Here is a 26,801-nt window from a genome sequence, read left to right as displayed (position 1 = left end):
TTAAATGGAGGATATGTAGAGAAATGGCTTTATTTTCATAAATAAAGATTTTTTTTTTCAACTTTTAGAACTTTTTGACTTCCCTTCATACATGTTGGACAGAACAATTATCGATTTTACAAAAAGTTAAGAACGGGGGGGGGAACTTACCGTTTTTGAATGCTGATTCTGATCCAGTGTAATTCCATGTTCTGTCTATCCAGTATAGATGTAAAAAGTCGAAGTTCTAACAAAAAAAAATTGCCCAACTCCCCAAGACTTCTGTTTTTCTCTTGTAAATACGCATGAAGAATATCTAATGAAGTTTTAGCAGCCTTTCGGGTGTTCAACGCGTCTTTCTCTTTCAGAATTCTCTCAAAATCTTCCGTATTTAACGAAGCAAACCTGGCGGCCATGTTTGTTTATTTACAAATTGTCATAGTCGCTCACTAGCGTGGAAGTTTTATGTCTCCGATGTGTCTCTTTTCCAGCTTTTCGATGGCCATTGATGTGTTTTTCTCTTGCAAATATGTGTGAAGAATATCTAATGAAGTTTTAGTAGGATGTTCAACACGTGTGACGTCATGTTGTCTTGACAACCATGCAATATCGTAAACCATATTCAATGCTCATTCTCCATTGGGCAGAGTGACGTAATACACGTAGGATAAGCGATATGCTAACAATATTGCATGCTATCAAACCAAATGAATGAAACCCGCTAGAAGGGAATAGAACACGTGTTTTTATTCCATGGAAAAGTGTCCTGTATGTATAATAATGTACTTTATTGCGGCCTCTGCTCTTTAAACGTTTTTCTGAGCTGTATTGGAGCATCTGAGATCATGCCGAGCTTGTACAAAAAGCGTTATGTTGTCTTGAGTAACGTAGTTTTTGTGAAAACAGCCTAAGAAATCATCACAACTGTGCACGTGGGTCATCTGAGCACTCGGCGTCAGTGCATGTACATGCGTAAAGGTCGTCAGGAGCATGGATGAGGAACGCGAGTGCGGACAGCGTTTCATTACTTGCAGGATCTACATGTTGCTTATGAGCGAAGTTACTTATTTTTGTTGATAGTTGGCGTGTGTGAAAGGTGAAGCCAAGTCTGAAAAAAAAAAAAATCCTGGCTTGCGTCAGTCGATGCTTGTTGCGATTTTGTTCAGGTGAGAATTAATGTTCACTTCACAGGATTTACTGTATGTACGTTACCCGAGTGAGTGTTACCATAGAAACGAATGTCCTGCTCTGGCAGGTGAAACTTCTTCAATCTCTCATGTTCATGATCAGCGCTTGATGGACATCACCACCAGGAACAAATGACTTAATGGTCCTATCAGACGGGAAAAAAAGAGGTTTTATATTCACGTAAAGTTCACGGTCGTGCTCAGAAGGTCCGTTATGAGCGGAGCTTTGCAGCTTTCCCGACAGGACTAATAGCATTTAAAAATGCCGTGAGGCGATTAGCAGGAGTCTTGGCTACGTCTTGAAGCCGGATCGGCTCATTAGTCTAATCAGGCGATTAAATCTGAAAAGTCAGGTAGGAGTTCAGTGACATTCAGTCACAGTGCAGTTAGTTTGAGGTTTCTCACACACTTGTCTTCCTAAGCAGCTTCCTGACGCAGTGAAGGCTTAGAGACTGTGTTCATAATTTTAAAAAAGACCACCATGTTGTTTTATTTATTTATTTATTTATTTTTTAATGATTACGACGAGATGTTTTTCATGGTGTGATCAGACCGTTTCCTCTCCATACTTTTCAATCTATTGTTGCGGGGTTTTTTTTTTTTTAAAGTCCAGTCCAGTTCAAGTCTGAGGCTACATCCACACGGCAACGAGATTTTTTTTTTTTAAATATTGCGTCCACATGGGCAACGGATCAGTTACATTTCAGGTCCGTATGGCAACGCAACGCTTGCTGAAAACGATGCAATACACATGCCACACCTCTAGGTGCGCTGTAAGACGGTCCCATCGGCGACACCAGAACAATAGAAGAAGTAGACGCATGCGCATAAACCCCTTCTTCTGTAGCTTAGCCACATAAAGTTTTGATTATTAATCAGTAGCGTAAAACAAAAGATGCGGAAAGAGGAATGAATGGGGGTAGATGGAGAGAGAGAGAGAGGAATGAATGGGGGTAGATGGAGAGAGAGAGAGGGGAATGAATGGGGGTAGATGGAGAGAGAGAGAGAGGAATGAATGGAGGTAGATGGAGAGAGAGAGAGGAATGAATGGGGGTAGATGGAAGCCGGTACGCCAACATTCTGATATCCTCCAGAATTCTTTAATGGTCCGGAATAAATTGAATGCTACACGTTGATGGATTACTTTGTTCTTCTACGCTCTTTTTGAGGAATGTATTGTCGGACTTAAACCAACATCTGAAGAGGTGAGATCGCTCCTTTTTTTTTTTTTCTCCTGTTTTTGCTGGCGGGATTGTTTTTGTTTTTGGAAAGCGCACGGGTGGTGCGCGGTTTTGGTTACTGCTTCCGCAGTGCTTGGACTAGTTATAGGATTTGTTGACAACTCGCATCGAGTTCGTTACATTTCTACCTGGCGTGAAGCACTGGCAGTCATGTGGTTGTGACATCATCGTAAACAAATCCATTCTACTCATCCAGACGACTTCGCAACGGGGCCGTTGCCAGATTTTTCCACTCTGGAACCCGTTCTCAAAAGATTTCGTTTTGGGGCACCCAAAACGCCGGTGCCGTGTGGACGCCAGGCCGAAACGATAAACAATTTTATCAGATTCACCTGAATCCGTTGCCGTGCGGACAGGGCCCAAGTCGTTAAAGAAAATTTTGAGTCGAGTCCGAGAACAAGACTCCATCCGCACCATTTGACGGTGGCTTTTGCTGCTTTTATGTGACAGCGTCTCTGCTACTGTGTCGGACTAACGTTCCTGCTCGGCTGCCTCATTTTAGTTAACAGGCTACAGATAAAAAGCTTGTTCATCGCTCAGCAAGTCCCGCCCACTATCAACAGAGCAATGAACATAGCGTGTCACTTCCTTCTCTGGGTGGAGTCTTACCAAATGGCGATTGAAGTTCGAGGTCGTCCCCGTCGTCTCCTCGATCGTTCTTCTACATATGGAACACACAGCAGTGCATTTTTCTCCCACTGCACGAGAAGTCTGTATAAGCAAAGCGGACAGTCCTAGCGGCGTCTCTTCAGGCATTTTAGCACTATTAACGTTGGTTTGTTCGTGAACATGACGTATGAACAGGTGAATGTGCATTCTCTTACACGGAATTAGTATAAAAATTAATGTAGATACACTACCGTTCAAAAGTTTGGGGTCACCCAGACAATTTTGTGTTTTCCATGAAAAGTCACACTTTTATTTCCCACCATAAGTTGTAAAACGAATAGAAAATATAGTCGAGACATTTTTCTGGCCATTTTGAGCATTTAATCGACCCCACAAATGTGATGCTCCAGAAACTCAATCTGCTCAAAGGAAGGTCAGTTTTATAGCTTCTCTAAAGAGCTCAACTGTTTTCAGCTGTGCTAACATGATTGTACAAGGGTTTTCTAATCATCCATTAGCCTTCTGAGGCAATGAGCAAACACATTGTACCATTAGAACACTGGAGTGAGAGTTGCTGGAAATGGGCCTCTATACACCTATGGAGATATTGCACCAAAAACCAGACATTTGCAGCTAGAATAGTCATTTACCACAATAGCAATGTATAGAGTGGATTTCTGATTAGTTTAAAGTGCTTTTCTTTCAAAAATAAGGAAACTTCAAAGTGACCCCAAACTTTTGAACGGTAGTGTATAAATATCTTATTCCAAATTATTATGGCATGTTACAAAAATATAAAGAAAAACAAATCCAGGTCTGAATATAGTTAATGCACAAGTCATGAGTCCTTAAAATCAGGGTACGAGTCGGACTCGAGTACTACAAGCCTGCACAGCAGGCTGGATAACAAGGTGGACTATTGAGAGAGGTGAAATTTACATGTACAATTAATTAATCAAACCCACACACTCTTTTTAGCGCAGAGTTAGTATCTTTTTAAAAAAAAAAACGCATATCTCTTAAAGGAGCAGTCCACCGTAATTCCATAATGAAATATGCTCTTACCTGAATTGAGACGAGCTGCTCCGTACCTCTCTGAGCTTTGCGCGACCTCCCAGTCAGTCAGACGCGCTGTCACTCCTGTTAGCAATGTAGCTAGGCTCAGTATGGCCAATGGTATTTTTTGGGGCTGCAGTTAGATGCGACCAAACTCTTCCGCGTTTTTCCTGTTTACATAGCTTTATATGACCAGTGATATGAAACAAGTTCAGTTACACAAATTGAAACGTGGCGATTTTCTATGCTATGGAAAGTGCGCACTATAATGACAGGCGTACTAACACCTTCTGCGCGCTTCGGCAGCGCATTGATACGGAGCTCAGATATCAATGCGCTGCCGAAGCGCGCAGAAGGTGTTAGTACGCCTGTCATTATAGTGCGGACTTTCCATAGCATAGAAAATCGCTACGTTTCAATTTGTGTAACTGAACTTGTTTCATATCACTGGTCATATAAACCTATGTAAACAGGAAAAACGCGGAAGAGTTTGGTCGCATCTAACTACAGCCCCAAAAAATACCATTGGCCATACTGAGCCTAGCTACATTGCTAACAGGAGTGACAGCGCGTCTGACTGACTGGGAGGTCGCGCAAAGCTCGGATAGGTACGGAGCAGCTCGTCTCAATTCAGATAAGAGCATATTTCATTATGGAAATACGGTGGACTGTTCCTTTAAGTACGCTGTTGTTCGCATGCTAGCAGACTAGCGTGCTAGCTCTTATGTTCAGCAGCAAGCAGGAACTGAAAAAATTTCACGCTCTGGTGCGTCAAAGTGGTATCTGCTTCCCGAGACGTTCCAGCACTGACGTCTAGTAAGCAGTGCGCTGAAATGTTGCATAGTGCCGTATTTACCAAACAGTTGTACAATACGGTAAACGTACAACACAGTCGCACACCAAACTCTGCTGCATTTCCTCGCTGATCCAGTCCCAGGATAATGAAATCACTGTGGCAGTTCAGAAGCAGACAGCACAGGATTCAAAAACGCGTCCAGGGCCACGGAGAGCTGCGTGACTCTTGAGAGCGTAACTAGCTCACAGAAGAATAAGGCGCTGTTTACACATACCCGGGTATTTTTAAAAACGCATATTTTCTAAACTCCGTTTTCCAAAACGCACACAGCTGCGTTTTTTAAAAAAATTACGTTTATATTGATCCGCATAAATACGCTGTCAAGAGCTGTTAAACTACGCCAGAGTGTGCAGGCAACTTTTTTGACGACATCGACACCTGTATGTACGGACGTACCAACTCTGCGAGTGACGGGAGTGAGGATCGCGACATTCTGAAATTTTCCTGCCATTCCTCCGGGACGACAACGCCATTCTCGAAATTCTCCCACCAGATAGCAGTCCGTCCAGGTCGAACCCAAAATCGCCGACGCTGGTGGTGGTACGGTCAGGCTCTTTTGGTCACCAGAAGCTCCGCAATTGCTGCCCTCCGAGTCCTAATGCGTCTCTGCTGGTCAGTGAGCTTTATGAGCTTTATTCTCAAAAGCAAACAGGCGAATATAGCTCTTAACAGAAATGCTGCAACTCTGAGTGTTTCCATGCTTGTCATATGTACAATGGTCGCTCTTTTGTGGCGCAAAGATTGCCTAAAACTCTGTTTTGGTCTCTTTACACACAAACACAAAACGGAGTTTTCAAAAAATCTCCACTTTTGCCGGGGTTTTTAGAAAGAATCGTTTTCAGAGGAAAAAACTCCGTTTGTGTATAAACGAAAGGCACAAACGAAGGCAAAGGTCTGCGTTTTTAAAGGTCCCATGGCATGGTGGTTTGTTGATGCTTTAACCTACTAAGGCCCAAGCTGTTTTTTTACATGCATTTTTTATTTCTCTTTGCTATTTGGGCTTATTAGAACCTGATTAGAATAAAAACTAAGCATCATCTTTTGATAAGATGTACTTTTAGAGAAAAAGTATGTCCACATATGTGGATTCTTGTTCCGAATTTCCATAAAGTGCTGTCCACGCATGTGACCGCTAAGCCCTAGGAGGTTAAACGGGCTCGTGGAGGCTTCCGGATGTTCTATCCGCAACCTTTCTCGAAATGAACCCTCGGCACGTAGATATAGCCTCCTGGGAGAAAGCCCCATTTCAGCGCTTTTCCCAGTGCGTCGTTTTGCTAATGAGAAGCAGGAGGCGGGGAAGGGTAGAGGGTGGGGGCGGGCCATGGGGGGAGGGGCTTGACCAAGCTGCGCACACATACTCGCTGCTATCAGCGCCTGTAGCCACGCTGCTAAGACAAAACCCCGTTCTCCCTCGGACTCCTTTCGTAAACTCAACGTGACACAGAGAACAGAGAGTGAGAGTGTTCGGAGTGGTAGTTTACGAATGTATAATACCCTAGGCTTGAACACGCACTCCATAACCAAAGAGGATAGAAGCAGCAACTACAGCAACATATCGCTTATCCAACAGAAGACACGCATTGCGGAGCAATAGTCAAACATAAGCTCATAAGTTACAGTCAATTTCCAGACTAAACTCAGTTTAACAGAGCATGCTGCATGCTCTTTAGTTTTGTAGCGCAGAGTACCTGGCTAACTGCAGGAAGCGGTTAGCTGCACAGCTAATGTAGCCATTGCTAGGCTAACGCACCGATTTTAAAACACGGCAAAACGACTTAACAGTTATACACTTACTTGTTCGCTGTTTGTGGCTGATGCGGCAGGGATGCTTGGTACGGACCCAGGCTTCAGTGACAGTTGATGTGCAAAACCTGCCCTGTACTGTCCCAAGTTGTGGAAACATTCATCAGGAAAATGCTTCCGACAAACATCGAGTCTTAGGTAGACTCGACGGCGTATTATTGAAGTAAATAAAATTAAGCCACTGCGTCTTCAGGGGCTCTCCCGTCGGCAGTAAAAACAGACTCTTTTCTGTGTTGTCACATCCATGTACAGCGCAATTTCCATGTTTCGCTCACTTAGGTGATGCCATGTTGTTGTGTCCTCCCTCTATGGTCTCCTCACTACAACTGGGCGGGGCAATCCATACAGTGGGTGGGAATCCAGAGGGGGGGCGTGGGGATCATCTCCCTTGCTGACGTAGTAAAGGGAAGAGTTTATCAACGTGCCGTTTTGACGCGCCATTCTCAAATGTTGGGCATAGTTTGGTTTACACATTATGAAATTTCTAGCCACTGGGGCGACTTAAGAAGGTCAGAGGAACTCATTTTAACGTTAAACCTCAGAAAGTGAAAATTTCATGCCATGGGACCTTTAAAAATACCCGGGTATGTGTAAACGGCGCCTAAGAAAAGCTTCACGTCGAGTGAAAGTTTCGGCACGGAACGCATCCGATAACGGAAACCTAACGCGCAGGCTTATTTTTCAAATCGTCCGAGCGTACCATAAACCGTACTGCACTCTGATGGAGTACACCACTTGCTTGTGTGGCAACAGTTTTTTGTTTTTCCGTTGTGGTTCTGTTCATTTTCTTTCAGTGTGTGTGTGTTTTGTTTTTTTGCAGTGTGTGCTGTATCTGTGGGCCCTGAAGATCAACCACCCCACCACACTCTTCCTCCTCCGAGGAAACCACGAGTGCCGGCACCTCACAGAGTACTTTACCTTCAAACAAGAGTGTAAGTACATGCTTCTGAACGATGTGTGCGTTTCAGCAGCGACACAGCGCGGGGGGGGAAAAAATCATCCGAGTGAATTAGAGCACCACAAGTATCAGTGAAGCGAAGTGGGCGTGGCCAGGCGAGACGATAACACCAAAGTTATGCAAATGAGACGCAAACGGGTAGGACACTTACTGTAAAATGTTGATTTTTTTTTTTTTTTTCCTGCTTTGGATCAGCTTGATTTTGGAGGAGAAACCGATCGATTTGTTTCAGAAATCTCTGGAAAAATCACTCTGCGACTCTTGGAACTTGCGCCAGAGCCGAGTCGTGCATCGTTGCGCGTCGCTGTTGGGTTGTTTTGACCATATAAGGCTACGTTCACACTGCAGGCTGAAGTGACTCAAATCCGATCTTTTCGCCCATATGTGACCTGTATCCGATCTTTTATTGACAATATGAACGACACAGATCCGATTTTTTCAAATCCGACCCAGGCCGTTTGGATATGTGGTGCTAATTCCGATTCCTATCCGCTCTTTTCATATGCGACTTCAGTCTGAACCGCCAGGTCGCATTCATCCGACTTACACGTCATCAACAAGCCACAAACGTCACTATTCTGCGCTGAAGTAGGCGGCGGGTCTCTCAAAAAAGTTACAACAACATGGCGCATAATCACGGGCGCAGATAGAGGGTGGGACGAGTCATATTTAAATTCACCTCGTTCGGTCCCCCCCACTTATAGGGAGGAAAAAACGTCTATGCTGTCTTTCTTTGCATAAGGCAAACCTCACGGAAAAATCAAAAGACTAATTACCATTCGGTTTATTGAGGTGCACAGCAGTGTATACATAGTTGCAACAACTCACATAAAACAAAACAAAGACTGATATTCGGTTGGTTGAGCTGCGCAGACTGCACAGGTTGCGAGCTCGAGCTTGGTTGCTATGGTTACTAACAAGTTTGACAGGCATGTTGGGGTTGGTTTGCTGGCAGCTTTGTGTGTCTCCCCCCCCCCCCCCCCCCCAGTTCTAAAAACGTATCTGCGCCCCTGCGCATGACATCAATGCGAGGGACGCTTCGGGCTGTGAAGGTTCTGAATCTTCTCAATGGAAGGACGCAGAGGTTAGGGAGCTGATTTCCATTTGGGGGGATGCAGCTATTCAAGCTAGATTGGATGAGTCATACCGCAACCGGGCGGTTTTACTTCCGTAAACACTGGCCATGCTCACTGCGTGTGACGTCGTCGTATCCTGCAATGCGCATGCGGAACACTTTTTTAGGTCGCTTTTCGTTCATACTGAGGATCACATACAAGTCGCATATATTTGTTAATGTGAACGACCTCACAAAAAAATCGGAATTGAGCATTAAGCCTTGCAGTGTGAACGTAGCGTTAGTGTCAACTTTGATTGCTTTTCGTGTCGCTCTTGAGACACATCAGTCCTTCCAGAAAGAAAAATCACGTGATGCACTAGAAATAAGGAAACCATGGCAACCAGCAAGTCAAGACTCAGGTGCTGCAAGTAGGAAGTTTCTCACACGGCACCGTAAAATACGCATGATGGAACGCCGGAACATGACACCATCCTTCAGTCCTATTGGTCATCGCCAAATTGCTCCGCCTGTCACTTCCGCTCAGCTTTCTTCACATCGCTTGTCCGGCCTCGTTCCTGCTTGAGTCACCTCTTATCGTTATTTTAAATATAACAGGCAGTTAAACTCACCGGCCACTTTATTAGGGACATGTCCACCTGCACTTTGACGCCGTTATCTGATCAGCCAATTAATTACGTGGCAGCGACACTGCAGATAAAACCCTGTAAGCACAAGATGACGTCCATGGGGGGGTGATCTGCGGCGTTTGGGTGTTTCAGAAACCGCTGGTCTTCGTGCACAACAGTCGCGCAGAACGGTGCGGAAAACAAATCCAGTGAACGGAAACGCCTTGTCGATGATTGATTGATTCGAGAGAGCAGATTAGGTTCGGATTACAGCAACTCGAGTAACCACTCTTTTCAACCGTAGTGAGCAGAAAAGCATGTGGGCGCAGTTTCACACGAACACACAACAATGTGTTTTCTCTCTAATCTCTCGTTTCATCACGCAAATCTGATTCGTGGTGGCAGAGACGGCGTGGGTGATTTTCAGGCGAATCCTGCAGTCTTCGTTGCCACGTGACCAGCATGGGTAGCGCCAACTAACGTCTCCCTTTTTAGTGTTTTGACCCCCCCGTGTTGTATTCCATGTCGATTCTGTGCAATACGTTGTTTTGTAGGGCTGTAACGATATGCGTATCGAAATCGCGATACGCAGAGCCACGATCCGTATCGCGATACAAGAAGGCAGAATCGCGGTACACCCTTTCAAACTTCTCCTCAGCCCAAAAACAGAGGCGCTTCCAAACTTCAATTTATGAATACTTTACTTTTTATTTAAATTACATTTTAAACTTACTTAAATTACTTTTATTTTTTTATATCTATTAGTAAGTCGTTTTTTCGCCGACCTGCGACAATCTTCTGCGAGTCACGCAACGTCCACACTCGCCACTGGCAGAGCATTCGTTTCTTTTAAGCGGTCGCCATTCTGGTTGCGACGCGGAGAGCGAATCTGTAAACAAGCAGCTCATTGGCTGGCTAGGTGTGCCACAAGCCAATCACAATCACTTGACCGGAAAGGCATGCAGTGTTGCCAGATTGGGTGGGTTTAGGTGCTTTTTGGCTGGTTTTGAACATATTTTGGGTTGGAAAATGTTAGCAATATCTGGCAACACTGAAGGCATGTCTGCTTGGGCGGAAGCCTTCTGCGGCAGTTACATTTTGACACGCGAGCAACGTTTCACCATAAAAATTCCGTAATTTCCATCTGTTTTCCGCGATCACAGAAAATCATCGGCCCTATGAGAGTGAGACAGTGAGAGAGCCACCCCCCCCCAAAAAAAATCTTAACGGATTTACACGATTTGGAAAAATGACTTTTTCAGAACCGAAAAAAACAGAGCTTCCGGCTCAACAGTATTATTTTGAGAAATAAAACAATCTTTGGATATACATTTGTTCATTTTTGCATACATATTACTCATTCTCTGCAGTGGTCTGAATTATTTGTTATTAAATAGTTAATGTAAGTAAGTAAATGTTAATAAGTCAAATTTACTACTTTAAAAGAACATTTTAAAAAAAAATCGTGGGCGTATCGAATCGTGGGTCAAAAATCGCGATACGAATCGAATCGTGAGTTAGGTGTATCGTTACAGCCCTATTGTTTTGTCATGTGAAAGTGTTCCATATTGTAAGAATAAATATTTAATATATGTTGTATTGTATGTATCTAATATGTTGTTGTGTGTGTGTGTGTGTCTGTCTAATGAAGGACATTAGAGCTGAATAATGATACTTTCAAGGTAGCAGACGAGCCCTTATTTATATATATATATGTGTGTGTGTGCGCACACATGCAAGTGCCCTGGAGTGGATCACACACTCGTGATAAAGATCGGCCTTGAAACAAACTGTTACTTGTCCTCTACTGCTGCTGGAGCTACATCGTATATCTGAGCTACTATGCATGGTGTGTGTGTGTGTGTGTGAGAGAGAGAGAGAGAGAGAGAGATTTAATCAGTGCTGTGTTTCCTCCTAATTAGTGTATGTGTCCAGTGCAACATCACCTAACAAGGCATGTTTCCTCCAACGCTGGAAAGTTGGCAGGCCTTCACACTCTGAACCCTGCTGCGATATGTCAAACAGACCTTCTCCTTCACGTGTGTGTGTGTGTGTGTGTGTTTCTTCCCAATCCCAGGCAAGATAAAGTATTCGGAGCGTGTGTATGATGCGTGTATGGAGGCGTTCGACTGTTTGCCTCTGGCCGCACTGTTGAATCAGCAGTTCCTGTGTGTGCACGGCGGCCTGTCACCTGAAATCAGCTGCCTCGACGACATTCGCAAGGTGTGTGTGTGTAAATAATAGAACCTATAACTAAATAAAATGTTTTCCCATATTTGAGTGAGCACAGAATAATGCATCAATAATAACCATTTCCAGAGATGCCTACTAGTGTTATTCTGTACGGAATTATTATAAAGTCTTAAAAAATTCCAGTGAGTTGTTTTTAAATGTCCAAGCGACTTTTTCAATCCATGCGCGATTCACGGCTATTTATTTTTACGACAACCGCACATGCTGTGTGTGACATGCGCAGATTCCGCACATTTGTTCGCGCTATTTTCGATACGGTAGAACGGCCGTGCATTACACCCAGTCAAAAGGGCAATGGGTACGCGCACTGCAAACTGTGTAGAACTGACATTAACATCACTCATGGTGGCCGCGATGACTGCACGCGGCATGTCAACTACAAAAAACATCTGGAGTATGCTGAAACGGCGAGTCAGGCGGAAAGTAAATCTGGGGGTATCCAGCAGTTTTTTACGAAATCTGTGGATGAAAAGACACGGAACGTGACACGTGCTGAAGCGGCGATGGTTGACCTGTGCTTGGAGTTGAACTTGCCGATTAGTGCCATGAAATATGAGTTAAACTTATTCAGTTTGTTTTTACATGTCTGATTTTTATTCACTGAAATATCAAACACTGGCTGGACTTCTTTAATTCAAAGTCTTTTCAGTGTTGCAAGTGCAAATGTACATGTAGTATGATCAAAAACAGAATTTTATGATTAGTGCTGTTGGGATTGTGGCAAAAAATTGATCATTCCACTGTTTTAAATACAATTATAAATGCCATTTTATTCAATGTCTCTTCTGAAGCATTAGGCCAAGAAAAAATAATTTTGTTTCCTATTACATCTTGAAAAAAAATAGGGTAGGTAGGTCTTTTTATTTTATTTATTTATTTTTTTTATCACACAAAATATCGGGTAGGTAGTTTTTTTTTTTTTTTTAATAAATTTTAGGTGTGGGGCAAACAGTGGCACATAGTGGGGAAGTGTCATTCTGTGACTCAACCATCCAGAACCAGGCCTAAGAAAACCAGTGAAGCTTGTGGAATACAGGATTCGGAGCCCATGGATAAAATATGGAGTGCTCGGACGCTTAGAGGAACTATAAACATAACTACAAATGTTGAACCTTAACTTTATTAGGAACACTATGTTGTGAACTTGTATGTTTAATATGAATACAAAGAACAATCAAAAACATCTTTAGACTTTTGGACCTGCTATTATACAAAATGATCAATCAGTGTACTTTTAGTATTTTTGTTTTGATAGCTAACATTTTTTGAAACTCCGGCTTCCGTTTACATTCAAATGTCACTGCCCGCAAGCCAAAATTGCTGAGCAGGCTTTCCAACGTGACTTCCATCGTGATATCGATACCGCCGTTAGCCTGGGCGCTGTGTGTATACTGTTTGCATGACTCGTCCAGCGGAGGATGATAATGTTCGTAGAGTTCTTTTACAGTTGAAAACTTATAAAATGAACTTACTGTCTTACAATCTTCCGTGTGGTCGCAACCGATCACGGTAATCGAGAACACTTCGTTGGCCGCCATGATACCTAGCGTTGTGTACAACACAAGCCGGAGTTTCCCGGAAAGAGGTCATGACGTCAGATTGAGGCCGTGAGAAATCCGTGAGTGTTTCTTGTCCGATATATGCGTTTTAGAATTAGTCACTTGTCAGATCGACAATATTATGCAAATCGTAATGCAGATATATATATATATATATATATATATATATATATATATATATATATATATATATATATATATATATATTTTTTTTTTTTTTTTTCAAAATTTATTGTTGGTCGGCGAAAGTACATTTTTTTTTTTTTAAACATCTAACAAAAAAGTCTAGGGTCGGGGCATTTTTTTAAACGGTCGGTCGGGTAACCGGAAACAAACAATTATTTTTTCTTGGCCTTATGCTGAAGTATTTATATATTGGGACATTAAGATAACAATGTTGGACTCTCTTCGGCATGAAATAAGAAATTTTTTTTTAATTTTATTAGAATCCGTTAACAGGTAGAACATTTTGCCAGGCAATATAATTTAATACTTTTGAGGAGTTACATTCAATACCAATGATTGGTAGTCAACCGTAATGTCTGCAAACAGGGAACACTATTGTATTTATAAAAATGTGATATATTGTATGCTCTAGAAATTTGTTGAGTGGAAATTCAGTTGAGATGGCTGCTCGCGTTTTGCTTATTCAATTCACACAAAACAGTACTTTTTAATAATTTAAATGTTAAACATATTGGTATATATACCTCTTTATAATGGAAATGCGCATAAATTAATGTTACTGAAAGTCATTCCAAAATACTGAAAAATGTTTTCAAGAATACTGAAATTCAAAATTTTGGGTAGGCATCTCTGCATTTCCGTTATTTATACGAAACGTCATAAAGTCTAACAGTGATGTGGTTTGACTGTCTTTTTATTTTTAAGCCAATGAACATGTGACTCTGGAATGATTCACAGTTGCGCCGGTGTTTTGAACTCTCCAACCCTGTGTCTGAAATCACTCACTCGTTCACTACTCCCTACTCCCTATCTAGGGAATTACTATATAGAGGACTCTATAGCGAGCTCATTGGTAAAATGAAAAAACGCTTTCGGACACTACTCCGCCGCGCCGTTATTTACGTCATTACTGTCACGCAATTAAAACGGGCCAGATCAGTCGGCTGGTGGGTTTTCAAAATAATACATACACGCATGTATTTATTGTGATTTAAATCCATATCATACTGAGCGTATTTTCTACATTAATCAAAACGAAGTACTTTGCGTCTGCTGCATCTTTCAGTTCTTTTCAATCAGGGCTGAATGCTTTGTTTCTTCTTCGCCGCTGCCTTTTATTAAATCAAATTCGAGGCTTTTGATTAATTCCTCGCTCTGCACTCTAACGTTTATTCTTGTATTTTATCTGACTTGTTCTATTTTAGCTTATTTTCTATTCTCTTACTATTTTTAATTGCACTTGAACGTCTGTTTATAATGTGTTTCTTCCTCCATCCATTCACCCCAAGACACTTTTTTTTTTTTTTTCATTGTGACCGCAATGCATGATGGGATATATTGCTTGGTTAGTGACTATCAGTTGTGCATTACTTTTCACGGTGCATTGTGGGATACTTTGAGTGCACTATATAGGGTGTAATAATTCTCAGTATACATTCGGACAGCACTACAAAATGGCGAACTGGGGTCACAAAAAAGTGTCAACTACAAGTTTTCCTCTTCAAAATGATCCCGCTCGGGTCGAACACACGTTCCCATCCTTCTCCGCCACGCCTCTATGCACTCCTGGAAGGATTCTCCCGGGATTCTCTGCAGTTCTGTCGTCACGGCCCTCTTGATGGCTTCTGTGTCTGGAAAAGGGGGAGGGGGGGGATCACATGGAGCCAGGTTGGGTGAGTAGGGTGGTTGCTCCAGCATGGCGATGATGTTCTCGGCAAGGAACTGCTGGATGCTCAGGGCGTTGTGAAGCAGCTACGAGTTGTCCTGCCACAACTCTTGCCTCTTCTGAATGAAGCAGACACCGCAGGATCTCTTTGTAGACATGCTGGTTGAACGTCTGGCCCTGTGGCAAGAACTCTGTGGACGATGCCCCTCACATCGAAGAATGCAATCAACATGAGTTTGACTTCGACCAGCTTGCTTTCTTCGGCCTCGGCGACTCCGGACTCTTCCACCGAAGGCTCTGGCGCTTGGTCTCTGGGTCGTACTCAAAGATCCATAACTCATCACCGGTGATGACTCTCTCCCAAGCAAGTCTGGTTCGGTTTCGAGACGCTCGAGGATGTCCTGACACACCTGCATGCGCCGCAGATCTTCCGCATGCCCAGTCAGCCGGCGATCGCCGTGCTCAACATTGGCCTCGGTCCTGCTCGTCTTCCACGTCCTCGTGAACCTCTTGTGCCACTCGAAAACCCGCGAGCCCGACATCGTCTCATCTCCGTACACTTGCTGCAGTAGTCCGAGTGCTTCTGATGGAGTTTTCTCCAGCCGGACCAGAAACTTCAGGTTGGTTCGTTGCTCTGTGCCCATCGCTTGACGGCCTAAAATTGAGTAACTGTTAACAAAAGGACGTGAAAAAACACGTATAGCTGCAGAGAGCTGAGATCGCAGTTATATACTCCCCAGATAACCCGCTGATCCCTCCCCCACTCATAGCTCACACAGCACACCAAGTCCTGCTACTTTCCTGGCACACCTCGTATAGTGAGTAGTGAGTGATTTCAGACACAGGGCAGTATTCGCTGGCACTCACCGGAAGCCCCGCCCCATTCGTTTCGTTACGTTACAGGGATTTAGCAGACGCTCTTATCCAGAGCGACGTACAACAAGGGCTGAAGTCCTCGACAAGAACTTGTTAGGACTTAGATTAAATCTACTGTCAACGTGCTACGATCAGTGGAACAGCCAGAGACGCATTGCAGCACTCACAGGAGACAGGAAAGTGAAATACGCAGGCGAGGTTGCCTCAAAGAGAGGCGCTTGTGAAACGTATTGTGAATCGGTGCTCCTATCATCTCATTGTGCTTCGTTTTGAAAGTAATGGATTTTGTCCCGCTTCACTTTTTAATTTAATGTACTGTAAAATGTGTCTTTAGTTGCTTGAATCTCTCAAAACCACTCCAAAAAAAGTAGCACTTGCCAACGGATTCAGATACCCTAACGATGGCTATCATTCATGACCCCCACCCAAAAAAAAAAAACAGATGGATGGTCGTCTTCTTTGTATCTTACATCTGGGTCCGTCTCAGAAACCGGTCTCTCATTTGGGACATTATGGTCAAAAAATAAATGTTCTAATTTTTTTTTTTTTTGCATTTACCTAACACTCAGTGTTTCTTTTGTCATGTTTAATAAGAATAAAGATAGCATCTTGCTTTATTTGGCCTCCACTGTGGAAAACTGTTTTGACTACAATTCAAATGCTTTTGTAAAATTGATTTGCATATAAAATAGCGACATCATGAAGAATTAAAGCCCCTCCTTCACAGATGAGTGAAAATATCGAATAAATTTCCTCTTTTTGATTGCTTGGGTTAAAAATGCCGAGTTATGATGACCGAATTGATTATTCACTTAAATATGAATAACATGATGCATTTTGGGGATTTGATATGGCGAAATAGGACACAATGGAAAAATCAAGAACACACCGGAAAGATGAGAATAACGGCGCTGGTAAAAGAACAGCGACTGTACCGGCTGAAGGTTGCGCGGGTCTCTGCTGCGGCGCGCGAGCAACGGGACATCACTACCGCACCGGACGGAGCGCGAGGCGGGGGCGGGGCAAAATGACTGGCCGTAGATTCTATCAAAAATTCGATCTAAATTGACCATGGTTGCAAAATATTGGCCAAAAATACGCAAACACTACGAAATATGAAAGTAAGATGAAAAAGAAACATTCTATCGCCTTATACTGCAAAACTAAAACAAAATACAACTGTCAAAACTCAGCTTTTCAGCGATAACGTCCGAACAGATCACCCGCGTAACAGAAAGACCGTAAATGGAAGCACGATCAACTTCTAACTGTTGGAGTGGAAAATTCCATTCTACACGTGGAAATTGTTAATGCGTGTCCTTCCCCGCACACAAATAACACGCTACGGTAAAAAATAGACCACAACTCATTTTATAGCTCAGAAATTCATACAAGACCAGCTACCATCGTAACACATTCTGTAAGAAACATATTCGATACCTAACTTTCAGCTTTCGTTTTAAAAAACAAAATCGCAGATTTAGAACTAAATTTTTATACGGCGTAGTGATTTTAAGTTACTACTTTTGGTGAGGTCGTGACCTCGACCCTGAGGCTTTCCGTCTAGATCAAAACACACGATCGTATTGGTTTTGGGTTTGCGGAAAATGGAGTTACGACGGTGATGAAATATTTTGCATGATGTTTTATTACGGTTATGATTATTCTGTGAGCGCACCAATCCTTAGATGTATAAAGTTGCAACTTAAAATACAATTAGTGATAACTGTAGACTTTTCAGTGGACTATGACCTTTTTAAGGGAATGTGATGTAGTCGACCGTTTATCATGTCCCAGATCAAGCCGCCATTTTTCCACAAATTTGCAGAATTTTTGCCAAATTCTGAAGAGTATTCACATCAAAGATTTAGTTTTATCTGTATTATTTCTTTCATCATTTTATTTCAAATTAAAACCAACATCACCATTCAAAACCGTATAGTTTATTGACTGAGAGTATGTTTAGTGGGGGACCCCCACAGTACCCAGTTTCTGAGACAGACCCATAGATATCTTTCGATTACGTTCATTATGTCTTATATTAAATATAGTTAGTTTTTTTTTTTTTTCTTTTTTATCAGACATCTAATTTTTGGGTTTGTTTACCTGACATGTTTCGACGCACAACTTCCGTCTTCCTCAGAGTGTCACCGGATGTTAATTGGTGACGCATCTTTTATCAGCTGCTGTTTCTGAAGGCGTGGCCTTCCGAATGCCAGAGTCATCCGCACAGAAGATGATAAACATCAGCGCTGGATCAGGGAGGCCATAGAGATCCGTAAGCGAAGCCCGAGGACCATCAACCGGGATGAGGGAGCATACATGCTCTCCCATACCTGGAGTGACATCTTGCAGGGGACGAACAGACAGTATAAGGCGTGACCAACCTGTCAAACCAGACAGGAAGGCCACGCCTTCAGAAACAGCAGCTGATAAAAGATGCGTCACCAATTAACATCCGGTGACACTCTGAGGAAGACGGAAGTTGTGCGTCGAAACATGTCAGGTAAACAAACCCAAAAATTAGATGTCTGATAAAAAAGAAAAAAAAAAAAACTAACTAGACCCATAGATATAATATATAAAATTACATGTCTGCAGTGAGAGTTGACCACTATTTCATCTCACATCAGGAGTCTCTTGACATTTCTCAATTTTCCTGCTTGAAAGATTTGGCACCTTCATTTTCTGTCACGGTAAATGTAGAACGTTTTGAGTGAAATAAAATCTATCAGTGTGTGTTTAACTTGACCACATATAGCGAACACCAAGGCTGCCACTAAAAATGGTTAAAAACAGGACTTTTTTTTTTTTTTCCTTCAAATGACCGGTGTTGCATACGTTTTTGCGACTTCATCACGTTGTGTCGGACTCTGGAAATCTGTAACGGAGATCCTTCAAGCCTACAGCGATGAAGCACTGAGCTGAAGAGGTGTTTGGCGTTCATGCTTCAAGAAGGCAGAGGTCAGAGTATCGTCCCTGTGAAGCATTTCGAGCGCTGCCGATTTCAAGATTTAAGAGAGCTTTATTGTCCGTGCGTCCGTATACAGGAATACAAGGAGTTCCCTCAGGCTCGCCACGGTGCATTTATAGAGAAAATAAATCACAAAATAAGACGTATAAATAACTATCTCGAGCGATCTAAGCGGACATTTCCTATCTAAACATCCGGCTATCTAAGTACAATAAACGACATAAATGACGAGGCAAAGGCAGGCGCACCTGTGAGCAAATGATCATTTTGGTGCAAAAATAGACGAGAATGTCTTCACTTTAAAGAGTTCAAGTTTTTCCCGGATATTAAGACAAGTTTGACACAGAATTTGATGTTTGTGCTCTACTCAAATTCGAGAACCATAGCAAAATCGCAAATGTGTGCATGCACGTTGTAACAAAACCGCGTGTAACAGGTCCTGATGTTGACAAAACGACATCACGCTGCAATGCTGACTTGGGGAAAGTTACTGCTCGCTCCTGCTGCATGTGCGTGACTGTGCAGTCCATTCGTTCACAACAGGAACCGTCTCTGTCACTACAGTTGCAGGCTTATGCAAATGACTTGTGAAAGGACTATATTGAGTTTTTAAAACGTACGCAGGACACGTCTTGCATATATTTGCTCAAAATTAAAATCATGATAATTACAATAACTTGGGAATATCTGTATATTTATCTCTGTATTTATAATAATTAGTTTGATAAGTGTGTGTGTTTTTTTTTCTTCTCACAATGCAGTTAGACCGGTTTAAGGAGCCACCAGCTTTCGGGCCGATGTGTGACCTGCTTTGGTCAGATCCTGGCGAGGATTATGGCAGTGAAAAAACACAGGAGCATTTCTGCCACAACAGTGTGAGAGGCTGCTCTTACTTCTACAGGTAACACACACACACACACAGGTCATAATATTTTTCTGCTTTTATTTCATCAGATATAAAAAAAAAATGTAACAAGCTAATCATTTGATATTTCCTTACTAGGACATTTTATAGATCAGTATGAGTTCAGGACAGTGTGCACTCAGTGCCTGTGTGTGTGGGGGGGGGACTGGGGTGAGGGAGAGGGAGAGGGGGTAGAGATGGCAAGAGACAGACTGGGGGAGAGACGGAGGGGGAACAGAGGGGAGAGAGGCAGACGGAGAGAGGGTGAGAGACAGATGGAGGGGGAGAGGCAGATGGAGGGAGGAGAGAGGGCAAGAGGCAAACGGAGAGAGGGTGAGAGGCAGATGGAGGGGAGGGGGAGAGAGGGTGAGAGGCAGATGGAGGGGAGGGGGAGAGAGGGCGAGAGACGGATGGAGGGGGGAGAGAGGGCGAGAGGCGGAGGGGAGGGGGAGAGAGACGGATGGAGGGGGGAGAGAGGGCGAGAGACGGATGGAGGGGGGAGAGAGGGCGAGAGACGGATGGAGGGGGGAGAGAGGGGGAGAGAGGCAGACGGATGGGGGAGGGGGGCGAGAGGCAGACGGATGGGGGGGGAGAGGGCGAGAGAGGCAGACGGAGGGGGGAGAGAGGGCGAGAGGCAGACGGAGGGGGGAGAGAGGGCGAGAGGCAGACGGAGGGGGGAGAGGGCGAGAGGCGGATGGAAGGGAGGGGGGAGAGAGGGCAAGAGACGGATGGAGGGGGGAGAGAGGGCGAGAGGCAGACGGAGGGGGGAGAGAGGGGGAGAGAGGCGGAGAGAGGCAGACGGATGGGGGGAGGGGGGCGAGAGGCAGACAGATGGGGGGGAGAGGGCGAGAGAGGCAGACGGAGGGGGGAGAGAGGCAGACGGAGGGGGGAGAGAGGGCGAGAGGCAGACGGAGGGGGGAGAGAGGGCGAGAGGCAGACGGAGGGGGGAGAGGGCGAGAGGCGGATGGAAGGGAGGGGGGAGAGAGGGCAAGAGACGGATGGAGGGGGGAGAGAGGGCGAGAGGCAGACGGAGGGGGGAGAGAGGGGGAGAGAGGCGGAGAGAGGCAGACGGATGGGGGGAGGGGGGCGAGAGGCAGACAGATGGGGGGGAGAGGGCGAGAGAGGCAGACGGAGGGGGGAGAGAGGGCGAGAGAGGCAGACGGAGGGGGGAGAGAGGGCGAGAGGCAGACGGAGGGGAGAGAGAGGGCGAGAGGCAGACGGAGAGGGGGGAGAGAGGGCGAGAGATGGGAGGGGGGAGAGAGGGCGAGAGACGGGAGGGGGGAGAGAGGCGGATGGAAGGGAGGTGGGCGAGAGGCGGATGGAAGGGAGGGGGGCGAGAGGTGGATGGAAGGGACGGAGAGAGAAACGGGGAGAGAGAGATGGAGGGCAAGAGGGAGAAAGGAGGGGAGGGAGAGTTGGAGGGACAGAGAGACAGAGGGCGGGGGGGTAGAGGGAGGGATGGAGGCAGAGACACTGAGACGACACCGCATGACACAAGAGGGAGTCAGGGTCGTGTTACCTGTGTGTTAGTGTGTGTGTGTGTGTGTTACTGTCTGAATGAAAAATGGCACAGTTGTTGTGATGTGATGTAAATGAATGTGATCAGGTAGCCAGTGATGTGAGCACCGTAGCTGAGGGTTATGAACAGATGCACAGCTGTAAGGTTCAGGTTCATCTGCTGATCCGACCTGAAAACTGATGAGCAGCAGGCTGACGCGCTGCAGATATGTTGATGGTGGTGAAGTGTTTCAGCTTTGCATCATGTCTCAGGGTATTTTATCAGGAATCACAGTTTCTCATCCCCCAGGACGTGACGTTTTGTCGAGTTGCGTTCCCTGTTTGGATACCTGACGAAACAAATCCGCTCCTGTTATCCAGCGTGACTGTAGCAGGAGTATTTGGAGTAACTGTGACTCTCTCCTCAGTTATCCTGCTGTGTGTGATTTCCTGATGAACAATAACCTGTTGTCGATAATCCGAGCGCACGAAGCCCAGGACGCAGGGTGAGTGAGAGCGACCAGCTGGACGTTCTGTCACCATCATCCTTAACTTTACCGGGTTAAAAGATTCGAGTTTGTGTTTGTCCTCTGATTAGGTACCGAATGTACAGAAAAAGCCAGACGACGGGGTTCCCATCATTAATCACAATCTTCTCAGCACCAAACTACTTAGATGTTTATAATAATAAAGGTGAGTCCTGTTGAGCTGCTTAAATCTAGATATATTGCATTCGGTGTTTTAGCCTCTGAAAGCTGAAACAAGTCGCAACACTGCACTGTTGACCTGATTTATTTATACACACACACACACACACACACACACACACACACACTGGCTAAATTCTCAGCTTGCATACAGACATGAATGTTTTTCATTTGTATGCTCTCGTAGCGACGACTAAAGCAGCGTAACATAAACAATGCTATGAATTACAGAGTGAATTCTGTTAGTTATATGTAACCGTAGAAACCATTCCAGATAATGTCTTCATATTCATTTAAATCATTAATGAATTGGTTTTCTGACTCGGTCATTTCCTCTCCTTCCAGCTGCTGTGTTGAAATACGAGAATAACGTCATGAATATCCGTCAGTTTAACTGCTCTCCTCATCCATACTGGCTGCCGAACTTCATGGACGTTTTTACGTGGTCTTTGCCTTTTGTCGGCGAGAAAGGTAACAAGATCAAGACAACGTCACTTTCACACCAGTCAGTCCACCGTGATCTGACATTTCAGTCTGCAGTTTAAGAAAATCATGTCGTCTTTAAAGTCATAGTCATAATATCACTCAGGTGTAGCTTTATTAAAAGGAAAGGGCACTTTTTTCACATTTTGAGCAGTTCTAAAAATGTATTCGGTGATTTCTAGTCTAGTCCTTTTATCCCCCCCTTTTTTTTATTTAAACAAATGATTGATTTCATCTCATCTCATCTCATTATCTCTAGCCGCTTTATCCTGTCCTACAGGGTCGCAGCCAAGCTGGAGCCTATCCCAGCTGACTACGGGCGAAAGGCGGGGTACACCCTGGACAAGTCGCCAGGTCATCACAGGGCTGTCACATTCAGTGCGTTTACATGCACATAGAGAAAATCGAATTTCTGCCGTAGCTCGACTGAAATCGAAGTTCTAAATGCCATGGAAACACCTTAGCTCGGCTGAAATCGAACCGAACTTGATTTCTCGTAATCGAGCTACGCGACCTAGATTATGCGATTGTAGCCGAGCTACTTAGTGCACATAAACCCTATCGAGCTACGTAGTCGAGCTACTTACTTCAGCACTGCCCCTTCCAGAAGTGACAAGACCACAAGCGGGAAACACAACAGCTTCGGTCGGCATGACAACAGTAGTAGAAACGTGCACTTCTGGAGCAATGAGGAGATAGAGTTCATGCTCATTCAGCTTAAGGAGTTGAAAATATATATAAAATGTATATGTTGCTGTCCTCGTCGTCGTTCTTCTTGTGAACACGGAACTGATAACTTTGTTTATACTCTTGAATAGCTCTTCATGACGACAAGGGCTTTGAACCAGAATTTTTTTCCTATTGGTTTGTTCCGAACAGAAACGGAATGTTAACGTTTCCGGTTTTGGGTTCCACCATTAAATAGACGTTCCCGAACCGGTTAGAACAAAAAAATTTCGTTCCCGGAACGGTTAATTGCGTTCCCTGTCAGCCGTTTAACAAATGGCTATAAAATTATGTCTCGGTCTCATCCAGCTTAAGCCAAATGTAGGCTAATTCTATTACAACCTTCATTAAATAAGACAAGAAATAATTCAAAACAATTATTATTTCAAATGTTGGCGATTTGGATTCTCAGTATGTCTTCCCATCTACACAAACAGAAAAAGTGCCAAAAATGAAAGATAATCCGTTTAGTGTGTTACCAAAGGCTAGTCAGGCCCTATGCATTGATAGGCTAACAGAGGTTAACGTCATTTAATGTTCGCGAGCCTCTCATTAACGTGGACAAATATATTGATATCGTGTTTGAAATTGACGTTTTTGAATAACGATAGACTGCAATATTTACCTCTTATTTAAGATGTGGAGATGTGATAGTAGTCCACCCTCCCGCTCTCTCCATTCAGTCACCGAACGTCACACAGGAAGTGAACCCCAGCGGGTCATAGAAACTTGTGCAGGAGAAGAATGACTTTTTTATTTGTAGGCTACGAAAACTTTGAGGAATTAAATAAAAACCGGTATTAACCGGTTACCATTATTTTTAATAAGCGTATCTGTTCCGGAACATAAAAAATAATAAAGTTTCTGGTTTCGTTTCTGTTCCATGTGAAATAGAAAAAGTTCCCGGTTTTCATTTTCGTTCCTTAAACCGGTTCAAAGCCCTGGTACCAACACGATGGGGCGTGTAGCGCCACCTGTGGCTCGGGTGCACAATGTACCTCACACAATAGCTCGATTTCCTTGTGTGCATGTAGGATTGGATTTCTCTGGCACCCCTGCTGGGACCCTTAGCTCGATTACCGACAGTCGCTCGATTTGGATGTGCATGTAAACGCACTGATAGACACAGACAACCATTCACATTCACACCTACGGTCAATTTAGAGTCACCAGTTAACCTAACCTGCATGTCTTTGGACTGTGGGGGAAACCGGAGCACCCGGAGGAAACCCACACGGACACGGGGAGAACATGCAAACTCCACACAGAAAGGCCCTCGCCGGCCACGGGGCTCGAACCCGGACCTTTTTGCTGTGAGGCGACAGCGCTAACCACTACACCACCGTGCCGCCTCCAAATGATTGATTTGTTTTTCAAAATAAATTATAATCAGATGAATTTACGACTCCAAGTACACCAGTTGAGTTGTCTGTCAGTTTCCACAAAACATCATTTTTAAAGATATAAAACAAGCTAAGAAAAACCATCGTAAAGAACAGTAGGTAAACTTATCCCCGTTGTGATTTGATCTATTCCCTTCTCCATGGTTCGCAGTTTCAGCTCGCTGCAGACGGGACAAACTGCTCTGGTTTTTAGGAAAAAAAAGAGAGCACACATCCGGGAAGAGCCTCGACACAGCAGATGAATTCTGTACATTCATATAATTCAAGCATGCAAAGGCTGGGAGTAGAGCGGCGGATTATTATTATTATTATACCACCCCTGCTCCAAAGGGGGGGTTATACTGCTTTACCTCTGTCCATCCGTCCGTATCTCCGTCCATCCGAAACACCCTTTTTCTCAGCAATCACAAATCATAGCCACTTGGTACCAAACTTCAGCTTGGGGTTCTGTACCGTGCAGACCGTTTCCAGGTCCGTCGCACATCAACTTCCTGTTTACCGACTGAATGCATTTATGAAACGTATAGGGTGGATTTACGAAATTTCCGTAACACTTTTCTCAGCGACTACAAACCACAACTGCTTGATATTTGGTACTGAGCTTCAGCTTGGGGTTCTATACCGTGTTTACCATTTCCAGGTCTGTCGCACACCAACTTCCTGTTTACCGACTGAATGTATTTAGTAGCTCACAGCTGACCTTGTTTACTAAAGCAGCTCGTTCTGAAGGATTTAATTTTTCTTATACGACAGAGATATTTCATACATGTCCTACTTCTACTTCTTATGTCTTTGTAGTTGCATTTAAAGTGTAACTTCAGCCCAGTTTGGGAGGGTGGGGTGGGGAAACTTCTGTGAACGATGAGTCTCAATCAGCTTATATTTAACAGTTATTCCACGAAATCGAGTCGTACCGGTACATGAGCTGATAGTCGACGAGGCACGTAGCACCGAGTCGGCTATAATCCATGTACGACAAGATTGACTGGAATAACTGTTTTATTCTATCCACATTCAGTGGATTTTGAGAAACGTAACCTTTTTTTTTTTTTTTTTTGCGCAAATTCAATAAATAAAAACGTTATACAAAACACCTGACAAAATCATTTCTGCTTAGAATGTAAAGAAACCGGCGAAATCACAGTAGCAATTTGTGAAAAATAAAAAAAGGTACATTCTTGCCGTCAAATACTTTTTATTCCATATTTTGTTGCTTTTTTTTGTTTGTATTTTTGGGGTTTTATTTTCGAGTCGAGTTTTTATTTCATCCTCGGTTTGTTCAGCAACATGCGCCATCATTTTGTTTTTCTCTACTCACGGTATATGAGCTGATAGCCTAGTAGTAGAGTAGCCAATCAGAGCGCGCGATTGCTCATCCAGTGAATGTGGATCGAATGAGACTCCCGCTCTGGGGCTGGTGAGCTGGCCATCTCAGATTACAGGGCATTGACTTTTTAAATATAAATTTCACGATGTAGATAAATCCCTAACAGTCGACTCTACATCAGCGTCGGCCTTGCAAGGTTCAGGATGACTTGAACCAGTAGATGGTGTTTATGGCATTTAAACCCTTAAAATGCAGGATTTTTTTTTTTTTTTTTAAATAAAAATGACACTCCGTATTATCACCAGCACTGTTGTTTCATCACAGTACAGTCATGTATAGTTTGCAACTCAAAAAGCACATTTAAGTATGCAGGACATCTCTAATGTCCAAACAGGTTCTCACGTGCGTTATTGCAGCTGTAAACAGCTGCTCCCTCGCCGGCTTCTCATTTTATTCTTAAGTTAATAAGACGAAAAATAACAAAGCACTGACCCTGACATGTCGTCTTCTCGCCAAATTCACCACATCAACCATTACACACTCTTCAAATCGGTTTCTGTGCAGCATCTGCTCTACACATGCCTGTGTCAGCTGTTCCTATAGCAACGAGACGGTGTTGTATGAAATGCCTTCATCTTCATACAGTCAAAGCTGCTGTTGTAGAACATTAATCAGCGGCTTAATTCTCACCAGCCCAGGCCGACGATATCAGGCTCTTATACGACTACGTTAGTGTTTCATGGCTCAAGCCCGATACAGGAGGTCATTGTTTCGTTTCTTTATCCGTGACTCGATAAAGGTTTCTCCTTTCGTCAACGCTCTGTCATGTCATTCCCGTCCACCTGAGCCGACACGATAAGCAGTAAAG

The 26,801-nt window shown here is 43.9% G+C and overlaps 1 protein-coding gene across 3 annotated transcripts in view; it reads left to right on the top strand.

Annotated features, from left to right (window-relative positions):
* The window catches only part of ppp3ccb (protein phosphatase 3, catalytic subunit, gamma isozyme, b), a 150,159-nt gene that overhangs the window by 81,656 nt on the left and 41,702 nt on the right, over positions 1-26,801 (top strand). For all 3 annotated transcript variants that reach the window (XM_060908278.1, XM_060908277.1, XM_060908276.1), the window contains exons 4-9: positions 7,552-7,663; positions 11,450-11,595; positions 19,648-19,787; positions 21,716-21,793; positions 21,886-21,980; positions 22,340-22,465. In XM_060908278.1, the coding sequence (XP_060764261.1) occupies positions 7,552-7,663; positions 11,450-11,595; positions 19,648-19,787; positions 21,716-21,793; positions 21,886-21,980; positions 22,340-22,465 (697 nt within the window). The remainder of the gene's footprint in view (positions 1-7,551; positions 7,664-11,449; positions 11,596-19,647; positions 19,788-21,715; positions 21,794-21,885; positions 21,981-22,339; positions 22,466-26,801) is intronic.

The sequence above is a fragment of the Neoarius graeffei genome, chromosome 25 (assembly GCF_027579695.1).
Source record: "Neoarius graeffei isolate fNeoGra1 chromosome 25, fNeoGra1.pri, whole genome shotgun sequence".
In the NCBI taxonomy this organism is placed as follows: Eukaryota; Metazoa; Chordata; class Actinopteri; order Siluriformes; family Ariidae; genus Neoarius; species Neoarius graeffei.
Note: the sequence above shows the minus strand (reverse complement) of the source record. Positions and strands in the feature narration are given on the sequence as shown.